At 40.9% G+C, this 10,687-nt stretch overlaps 1 protein-coding gene across 1 annotated transcript; it reads right to left on the minus strand.

Moving 5' to 3' along the window:
* Positions 1-6,854: 6,854 nt before the first annotated feature.
* Positions 6,855-10,053, minus strand: LOC123484113 (calcium/calmodulin-dependent protein kinase type II subunit alpha-like). Its single transcript, XM_045214126.1, has 2 exons — positions 9,939-10,053; positions 6,855-7,090 (listed from the first exon to the last, which is right to left on the minus strand). Exons 1-2 carry the CDS (start codon positions 10,051-10,053, stop codon positions 6,858-6,860), a joined length of 348 nt encoding a protein of 115 aa, XP_045070061.1. The 3' UTR covers positions 6,855-6,857.
* Between the last annotated feature and the right edge of the window lie 634 nt (positions 10,054-10,687).

Here is a 10,687-nt window from a genome sequence, read left to right on the forward strand (position 1 = left end):
CCAACCACAAGTACCTGTTTGCAAAAACAGAAGTTGTAACTTATTACACATTGTGAGTTATCGTTCACTACCATTTTCCTTCATGTAGTTTGATGAGAACAAGGGATTTTTGGACCATCTGTAAGTGTCAGCAGCACTGAAGCAGGAAGAGGAATACTGTAATTTTTTATTTTTTAAAAATTATTATTATTTATTTATTTGTCATTTAGCAGATGCTCTTATCCAGAGCGACTTACATGAGCAATTAGGGTTAAGTGCCTTCCTCAAGGGCACATCGACAGATCTTTCACCTAGTCGGCTCGGGGATTAGAACCAGCACCCTTTCGGTTACTGGCACAATGCTCTTAACCACTAAGCTACCTGCCGCCCCGAATAGCTGATATCTGTAATAGCAATACATTAGCAATATAAGTGTATGATTTCAGAAAAAACTATTGTCTTCCACAAGTATCAACATCTGTTGTGGGTCATCACATTCAGTCATCTTATTATTACACAGATACATTTTCACAGGGAGACATTGACTGGTTCAAAAGGACTGATTCAATTAAATATTGTGCACTTTGAAGTTTCACATTCAAACTGTCCAATACTTTACATTGATGGTGCTCTCTGATGTGTCACCGGGGGTCCTCACACCTCCATAACAGATCATACAAAAGTCATTACATTGTCGAGTAAACATCTTAAAAATATGATTTAACCCATTGTCTTAAAAAGTTAAATGTTGTCAACTTAACTTGATTTCTTAAGTTTCCACAACTTTGTTTCATACATACAACTAAATACAGTTTTGTCTTATCTTTCATTCTCTGAACTGAGAGCGATTCATATAATCCTGAGGCAATTTAGATCTCCAGTCTTCTCCAGTTTTGAAGTTTAGAACACGTTTATCACCTTTCTTCAAGCTTATTATGTCATTGCTAATGTGTGAACCAAGGTGTAAGGACAATGATTCTCCCAAAGCCCCATAGCATTGGTGAGTTCCATTCTCTTGAGAGAGATTACAGACCATGGCACTAACTGTGGAGCAATGATCTTAGGTCAGTATGTAAGTGTATGTCTGTTTTGCATAAATGTAAGTCTGAAGGTGCATTCAAGTGGAAATATTTCTTAATGAAAATATAACAAAAGCACAATACAATATAATCACATTCATGCAATGCAAATATTTTATATATCTCAGTTTTAATTATTTATTTAACACTTGTTTTCAGTGGACCCACTCTTATAGATTTGGGCTTTTTTTGGGGCTTTTTTTTTATTTATTTTTACATTTGGTAAGTATAGAAGCAAATAAATGTAAAATTGAATTAGCAGAACATGTTCAACAATTAGCATCATTGTTGTTAGTGTCTTATTAAGTCTTGGCTAGGCCTTATACTCTGTTCTGTGTTATATCATGTCTCACCTTGTGCTGCTGCTGCTGTCACCACCAGAACTATAGTAATCAGAGGATCCATTTCTCTTCAGCCTGCACAAGAGGAGTGACAGTTAGCAGAAGTCTCACAGGAGCAGTACCATCAAAACTGTGTGAATTGATGTGAACGGATCATAATGTGCTGATACTCTACAAATGAAAGAGAAGCTTGTAGACAAGAAAGCGTGTTTGTTTGTCAGGGTGACAGACTTTGACACTTTTGTAAGCAGTGCATGCCTGGTGTGAACAGCAAACCACAAGTATACTGTGCCCGCTTGCAAACAGTATAATTTATTCCAGTTAACTTGTTTACTACCATATTATTTAATGAGGACTGTCCACAGGTGAGATGGATGAGCAGTGAAAATTGTATATCTAAAACATAACCCAAGGATCGCAATTAAAAGGTCACTAACTTGAACCCTTATTTACTGCAATGGAATAAACATAGTAAAAAGCATGAAACTATTATTGAAGTTTTTATTTTAGCAAACGTTTTCTTACTTACTTTTTTTTAAAATCTGCAATGTTGATTAAGGGCTTGTAAGTAAGCATTTCACGGTAAGGTTGTATTCGTCGCAAGTGACAAATCAAATTGTATTAGATTTTTGAGTTGATTAAATTATTTGATCCATTACAACCATTATCAATATCATTGTAGAGATCCTGACAATAGGTCCTAATGTTGTTTGTTTTTTGGGTAAAAAAAAATAATAGTAAAATATAAAAACTCATTAACTTTTACCGTTTTTTTGTTGTTGTAAAGATTGGTTTTATTAGTAATGGTACCTTTGGGATGGTTAATACGTTATGGACCAGTTTCCCGGACAGAGATGAAGTCTTCAACTAAAAAACATGATCAATAAAGAATGTCTATTGAATTGGCTTTTTAGTCCAGGACTGGTGTTTCCGGCAAACCAGCAACACATTCATATACAATGTGTTCAACCATATAATTTACCATTATATTCACAAAATATGATCAATTGCATGCAATTTATTGTAGCCTGGAGCCTACATTATCATAAATTAATTGTAAAAAGACTGGTCATTTTCTCAAGTATGAATCAATATATATAACTCTTGCAGTAACCTTAAACTAATTTAATAAAGAAAAAACATATAAATAAACTGACCAGATTCACTCACCTAAGTCGAAATTGCAGCAATCTAAAGTCCAGATTTCCTGGAGAAAAATAACTAAATGTATTTACTGTAGTAAAGTATTATGCTCTTCACATAGCTTTCATCTCATCTCAGTCCTCTCTTCAACAGTGTGAAAACTATTTGAACAACAGTTTGTGATGTTTGACATCCACTCACACTAGCCAGTTGACTAGACTATCAACGTGGTCTCAGAGAATTTCATATTACTCTGCATGTAAATCAGAGACACTCATTTAGTATGATATGTTACGTATCATATGGTATGTATACATTTTTGGATCTTCAGCACCCATTTCATATGATATGTTATGAATTTGCAAAACATATAATATGTTAAGAATTTATAAAACATACAATATGTTACGAATTTGAAGAAAGTATTATATGTTACTGATTCTAGCTAGCTGCTAACGTTAGCTAGGCTAGGGGTTAGGGTTAGGGGTTAGGGTTAAGGTTAGGGTTAGGGTTAGGGGAAGGGTTAACTTAAAGGGTTAAGGTTAGGGGAAGGGTTAGGTAACATGCTAAGTAGGTGCAAAGTAGCTACATAGTAGTAAGTAGTTGAAAAGTTTATAATTAACAAAAATTGTAACGTTGTCTGTGATGAGATTTGAGATCCGTGATGAGATTCGAACTCGCAACCCATCCACCCCGACCAACTACCCTACTTAAATGTTTTGCCTTAAGTAACCATCTGTTTTATGTAACCATGCCAAACGTAACATATACAAATAAATGGAGTGTCTTGGATTTACATACAGATTAATACTGAAATACTCTGAGACCGTGTTGCAACCATTGTCAAATTGTGGCGCCTGTATCTCTTAAGGCATTGGGCAGCTTACACACAGTTTATGTATAGCTTCCACACAAGAACACAAAAGTCAGTCTAGACGTAAAAGCAGATCTAAAAATGTAAATATATGTCCATTACTACTAATTAGTAATGTCCTCTTAAGTAAGGTATCTTGAGGACTATTTTGTTTAGACAAACACAAATGAAACAAAACACAAATGAAACTAGTTTAATGCAAATTAACAATACAACTTAATGCAAGCCTATGCCAAGTTCAAAGTTAGGTTTTGTGGTATCCCTGACTTTTGGAGAAGAAGAAGCGGAATACTGTTAATTTACACACTCACCTGACAGTTTATTAGGTACACCACCCCCTGTTCATGATATTGGATCGCTCCTACAGACAGTGACTCACGTGGCCGTGGCTTGCTATATAAAGCAGGCAGACAGGCATCGAGGCATTCAGTTACTGTCCGATTGAAAATCAGAATGGGCAAAACGAGTGACCTAAGCGACTTTGATCTGGTATAATCGTCGGTGCCATGCACGCCGGATCCAGTATCTCAGAAACGGCCGCCCTCTTGCGCTTTTTATGAACGGCAGTGTCTAGGGTTTTACAGAGAATGTTGCGACAAACCAAAAATATCCAGTCAGCGGCAGTCCTGTGGGCAAAAACAGAGCTTGATGAGAGAGGTCGAAGGAGAATGGCAAAAATCGTTTGTGCAAGCTAACAGGAGGGCTACAAACTGGCAAATAACGGCGCAGTACAACAGTGGTGTGTCGGAACGGCATATCGGAATGGACAACTTGTCGAACCTTGTCACGGATTAGCTATTGCAGCAGACGACCACACCGGGTCCCACTCCTATCAGCTAAAAACAAGACGAAGCGTCTCCAGTGGCCACGCGATCAACACTGGACAATTGAGGAGTGAAAAAAAATTGCCTGGAACATGACAGTGAGTTCAGTTTACTTGAGTGGCCTGCACAGTCACTCAGACCTCAACCCAATAGAGCATCTTTGAGATGAGATGGAACGGGCTGTTCGCACCATGAATGTACCATTGTACAATCTGCAGCACCTGCTTGATGCCATCTCGTCAGCATGGACCAACATCCCAGTGGAACTTTTCCGACAACTGGTAGAATGCCCCAAATAATTCAGGCTGTTTTGGAGGCAAAGTGGGGTCCGACCCCATACTAAATGGGTGTACCTAACAAACTGGCCAGTGAGTGAAGGTAACTCCTATAGATATATGTATGTGTGTTTGTTTATATGTCTGTATGTATACTGAACAAAAATATAAATGCAACATGCAACAATTTCAAAGATTTTCTTTTCTGGCGTGGTTACACGTGGTCTGGTCTTCGGTTGTGAGGCCGGTTCGACGTACTGCCAAATTCTCTAAAAGGGCATTGGAGGCAGCTTATGGTAGAGAAATGAACATTAAATTCTCTGGCAACAGCTCTGGTGGATATTCCTGCAGTCAGCATACCAATTGCACGCTCCCTCAAAATTTGAGACATCTGTGGCATTGTGTTGTGTGACAAAACTGCACATTTCAAAGTGGCCTGTTATTGTCCCCAGCAAAGGTACATCTGTGTAAGGATCATGCTGTTTAATCAGCTTCTTGATATGCCACACCTGTCACGTGGATGGATTATATTGGCAAAGGAGAAATGCTCACTATCAGGGATGTAAACAAATTTGTGCACAAAATATGAGAGAAATAAGCTTTCTGTGTGCATGGAAAATATCAGATTTTTTACTTCAGCTCATGAAACATGGGACCAACACTTTACAGGTTGTGTTTATATTTTTGTTCAGTGTATATATATTTTTATGTAGATTATTATACAGACTTTGTGGATTACAGATTTAATTACATGCTTTAATTAATATGATGATTTTTATAAACAATCACAGTTCTTAATGACTTGTTCAATGTTAGATGTGCAGTCCTATACACAACAAGGGCTATAGTCACTAATATATAAATGTAATAAGATGTTCTACTTGATGGTGTTTCATTCAAGATAACATTAACTTTCCTCTAGCTGTCAATACAGGAAGGACATCAGATACTGTAGGCATTAACATGAAAACAGAGTGGGAGGAACACCAAAGTGCCATCTCTCAGAAGTGGTTTCATGAAACTCGCCATGCTCAATGGATGGAGCAATTTGAAGAGAAATGCCATACTGCTTTGAGGAAATAGATCTCACTCAATGGCCTTTTTACATTTTACATTTTAGTCATTTAGCAGACGCTCTTATCCAGAGTGACTTACAGTTAGTGCATTAATCTTCAGATAGCTAGGTGGGACAACCACATATCACAGCCATAGTAAGTTATTTCTTCTTCAATAAAGTAGCTAACAGCAAAGTCAGAGCTAGTAAGGGGGAAAATAGTCAAGTGTGATTGACCAACGGTCAGCCATTTAATCATTTAAACCTGTGAGGGGAAAGTATGGTTTCCTCTGTTGTCTACATTAAATGTGCTCTTGAGGCGCCATGATCATGTGGTAGTGGATTATCAATCTGGAACACACCATAAGACATTCATAATCAAAAAGAACATTTCACGCTTTGTAAATGCTTGCCCACATCTCATGATCCAATGTGTTTCAAGTTAACAAACATATAGATATTTTGGCATTATAATTCCCCTTCAACGATACACGGTACATTTTTAATGTTTCAATCATAGCTTTCATGTCAGAGTTCAGAGAATAAACTGTATGGCTGTGTGCAGCGGTATGGTGTACTGTAAGTCTAACTGAATTAAAAAGTCAAGTTTAAGAAAACTGTAGGTGGCGATTACTGCGAGTGCTTTAGAGCATGGGAAGATGTTTAGGGGTGGTGCTGTGGTGTTTTTTGGTCGACAAGGGGTGTGGCTCAGGATAATTCTTGTTGGGGAGGGAAGGTTGGACGTTGCTGCGATTTCCTTCTAACAGAGTTGAGAGGAGCGTAAACTGATTTCAAGTAAAGAGATGAGACGTGGGGGGGCGGGAGGCGGGCGAGATCGTGGTTCCTCAGGCTGGTCGTTGGGCATCCCTCTGTGTCCCCATACAGCCGGCTGGTCCACCGGTGTCACTCAGAGAGACGTCTCACTCAAACCCTCTGCTCTGGAGTTCAGCTGGGGTCAGAGGTGGAGACGAGAGGTTAACTGACTTCATTAAAAAACAAATAGTAGGGAATAAGAGAGATGAAATAGAAAGATTGAAAACTGACCCTTATTACAGAAGCCCATGCCTGTACAGCTACAGAATCACTGGCATTGAGTACTAGCAGGCCTTCATGAAATTGCTACATCTCCCACCCGATGGCAGTCCTACATGAAATTGCTACATCTCCCACCTGATGGCAGGCCTTCATGAAATTCCTACAACTGCCAACAGATGGCAGGACTGATCTGAGCTGAGTGTCTCCAGTATAGAGAGTAAAGGAGAGGTGAGGAGACACTCTCCAGACTGGCTTACTTGGTGATGGCGGAGGGTGATCCAGAGCGGTGGAAGTGGACTATCTGCCACTTGCCGTCACGGCGATGCCAGATGTGTGTCTCCTCAGACTGGGCGGTGCGCAGTATGCTGTTGGTGTTGATATACTGTGTGATACGGATGTACGCGATGCAAGCAGCTTCCTCCCCGACCAGGTGGATGTGGCGGTTCAGGATGGTGGTGTGGACAGGCTTACTGTTCTTAGACCACACTGGGGGAGGAGTAGCATACACACAAGACAACAGTCAGTCAATGAATAAGTCATTCTATGACTGCAGGAGTTTTCACTTTTCACAATGGTTTATGACTAGGTATGCCATATTCTCAAATCAATCAAATAAAATGTTATTTGTCACGTGCCGTATTCAACAGGTTTAGACTACAGTGAAATGGTTACCAACGAGCCCATTTCAAACAATTCAGAGTTAAAAAGTAAGACAAATATTTGCAAAATAAAAAGAAAGTAGTGAGTCAATAAAAACAACAATGAACCTATTTACTAGGAGTAGCAGTACTGAGTCAATGTGCAGGGTACGAGGTAGTAATGAGGCTATATACTAGGAGTACCAGTACTGAGTCAATGTGCAGGGTACGGGGTAGTAATGAGGTTATATACTAGGAGTACCAGTACTGAGTCAATGTGCAGGTTACGAGGTAGTAATGAGGCTATATACTAGGAGTACCAGTACTGAGTCAATGTGCAGGGTACGAGGTAGTAACTCTTAGTATATAGCATCATTACTACCTCATACCCTGCACATTGACTCAGTACTGGTACTCCTAGTACATAGCCTCATTACTACCTCGTACCCTGCACATTGACTCAGTACTGGTACTCCTGGTATATAGCCTCATTACTAACTTGTACCCTGCACATTGACTCAGTACTGGTACTCCTAGTATATAACCTCATTACTACCTCGTACCCTGCACATTGACTCAGTACTGGTACTCCTAGTATATACTCTCATTACTACATCGTACCCTGCACATTGACTCAGTACTGGTACTCCTAGTATATAGCATCATTACTACCTCGTACCCTGCACATTGACTCAGTACTGGTACTCCTAGTATATAGCCTCATTACCAACTTGTACCCTGCACATTGACTCAGTACTGGTACTCCTAGTATATAGCCTCATTACTACCTTGTACCCTGCACATTGACTCAGTACTGGTACTCCTACTATGTAACCTCATTACTACCTCGTACCCTGCACATTGACTCAGTACTGGTACTCCTAGTATATACCCTCATTACTACATCGTAACCTGCACATTGACTCAGTACTGGTACTCCTGGTATATAGCCTCATTACTACCTCGTACCCTGCACATTGACTCAGTACTGATACTCCTAGTATATAGCCTCATTACTACCTCGTACCCTGCACATTGACTCAGTACTGGTACTCCTGGTATATAGCCTCATTACTACCTTGTACCCTGCACTTTGACTCAGTACTGGTACTCCTGGTATATACCCTCATTACTACCTCGTACCCTGCACATTGACTCAGTACTGGTAATCCTGGTATATAGCCTCATTACTACCTCGTACCCTGCACATTGACTCAGTACTGGTACTCTTGATATATAGCCTCATTACTACCTCGTACCCTGCACATTGACTCAGTACTGGTACTCTTGGTATATAGCCTCATTACTACCTCGTACCCTGCACATTGACTCAGTACTGGTACTCCTGGTATATAGCCTCATTACTACCTTGTACCCTGCACTTTGACTCAGTACTGGTACTCCTGGTATATACCCTCATTACTACCTCGTACCCTGCACATTGACTCAGTACTGGTACTCCTGGTATATAGCCTCATTACTACCTCGTACCTGCACATTGACTCAGTACTGGTACTCTTGGTATATAGCCTCATTACTACCTCGTACCCTGCACATTGACTCAGTACTGGTACTCCTGGTATATAGCCTCATTACTACCTCGTACCCTGCACATTGACTCAGTACTGGTACTCCTAGTATATAGCCTCATTACTACCTCGTACCCTGCACATTGAATCAGTACTGGTACTCCTGGTATATACCCTCATTACTACCTCGTACCCTGCACATTGACTCAGTACTGGTACTCCTGGTATATAGCCTCATTACTACCTCGTACCCTGCACATTGACTCAGTACTGGTATTCCTGGTATATAGCCTCATTACTACCTCGTACCCTGAACATTGACTCAGTACTGGTACTCCTGGTATATAGCCTCATTACTACCTCGTACCCTGCACATTGACTCAGTACTGGTACTCCTAGTATATTGCCTCATTACTACCTCGTACCCTGCACATTGACTCAGTACTGGTACTCCTGGTATATAGCCTCATTACTACCTCGTACCCTGCACATTGACTCAGTACTGGTACTCCTAGTATATAGCCTCATTACTACCTCGTACCCTGCACATTGACTCAGTACTGGTACTCCTGGTATATACCCTCATTACTACCTCGTACCCTGCACATTGACTCAGTACTGGTACTCCTGGTATATAGCCTCATTACTACCTCGTACACTGCACATTGACTCAGTACTGGTACTCCTGGTATATAGCCTCATTACTACCTCGTACCCTGCACATTGACTCAGTACTGGTACTCCTGGTATATAGCCTCATTACTACCTCGTACCCTGCACATTGACTCAGTACTGGTACTCCTAGTATATCGCCTCATTACTACCTCGTACCCTGCACATTGACTCAGTACTGGTACTCCTGGTATATAGCCTCATTACTACCTCGTACCCTGCACATTGACTCAGTACTGGTACTCCTAGTATATAGCCTCGTTGTTTTTATTGTCTCACTACTTCCTTTTAATTTAGCTAATATTTGTCTTACATTTTAACTGTGAATTGTTGGAAATGGTCTCGTAAGTAAAAATGTCACTGTAAAGTCTAAACCTGTTGTATTCGGAGCATGTGACAGATAACATTTTATTTTATTTTAATAATATAGCATACCTAATCATAAACCATTGTGAAAACTCTTGCAGTCATAGAATGACTTATTCATTGACTGACTGTTGTCTTGTGTGTATGCTACTCCTCCCCCAGTGTGGTCTAAGAACAGTAAGCCTGTCCACACCACCATCCTGAACCCCCACATCCACCTGGTCGGGGAGGAAGCTGCTTGCATCGCGTACATCCGTATCACACAGTATATCAACACCAACAGCATACTGCGCACCGCCCAGTCTGAGGAGACACACATCTGGCATCGCCGTGACGGCAAGTGGCAGAAAGTCCACTTCCACCGCTCTGGATCACCCTCCGCCATCACCAAGTAAGCCAGTCTGGTGAGTGTCTCCTCACCTCTCCTTTACTATCCATACTGGAGACACTCAACTCAGATCAGTCCTGCCATCTGGTGGCAGTTGTAGGAATTTCATGAAGGCCTGCCATCAGGTGGGAGATGTAGCAATTTCATGTAGGACTGCCATCGGGTAGGAGATGTAGCAATTTCATGAAGACCTTCTAGTACTCAATGCCAGAGATTCTGTAGCTGTACAGGCATGGGCTTCTGTAATAAGGGTCAGTTTTCAATCTTTCTATTTCATCTCTCTTATTCCCTACTATTTGTTTTTGAATTAAGTCAGTTAACCTCTCGTCTCCACCTCTGACCCCAGCTGAACTCCAGAGCAGGAGGGTTTGAGTGAGACGTCTCTCTGAGTGACACCGGTGGGTGACCATGAGGCTGCGTGGGGACATAGAGGGATGCCCACCGTCCTGCCTGAGGAACCTTGAGCCCTCCTGCCCGCCACATCTCATCT

This window comes from Coregonus clupeaformis, unplaced genomic scaffold (genome assembly GCF_020615455.1).
Source record: "Coregonus clupeaformis isolate EN_2021a unplaced genomic scaffold, ASM2061545v1 scaf0199, whole genome shotgun sequence".
In the NCBI taxonomy this organism is placed as follows: Eukaryota; Metazoa; Chordata; class Actinopteri; order Salmoniformes; family Salmonidae; genus Coregonus; species Coregonus clupeaformis.

Coding starts and splice junctions, on each gene's coding strand:
- LOC123484113 (XM_045214126.1), bottom strand. CDS start 10,053: ATGCAAGCAGCTTCCTCCCCGACCAGGTGGATGTGGGGGTTCAGGATG. Junction 7,091..9,938: donor AGCATACACACAAGACAACA/GTCAGTCAATGA, acceptor CTCCTCCCCCAG/TGTGGTCTAAGAACAGTAAG.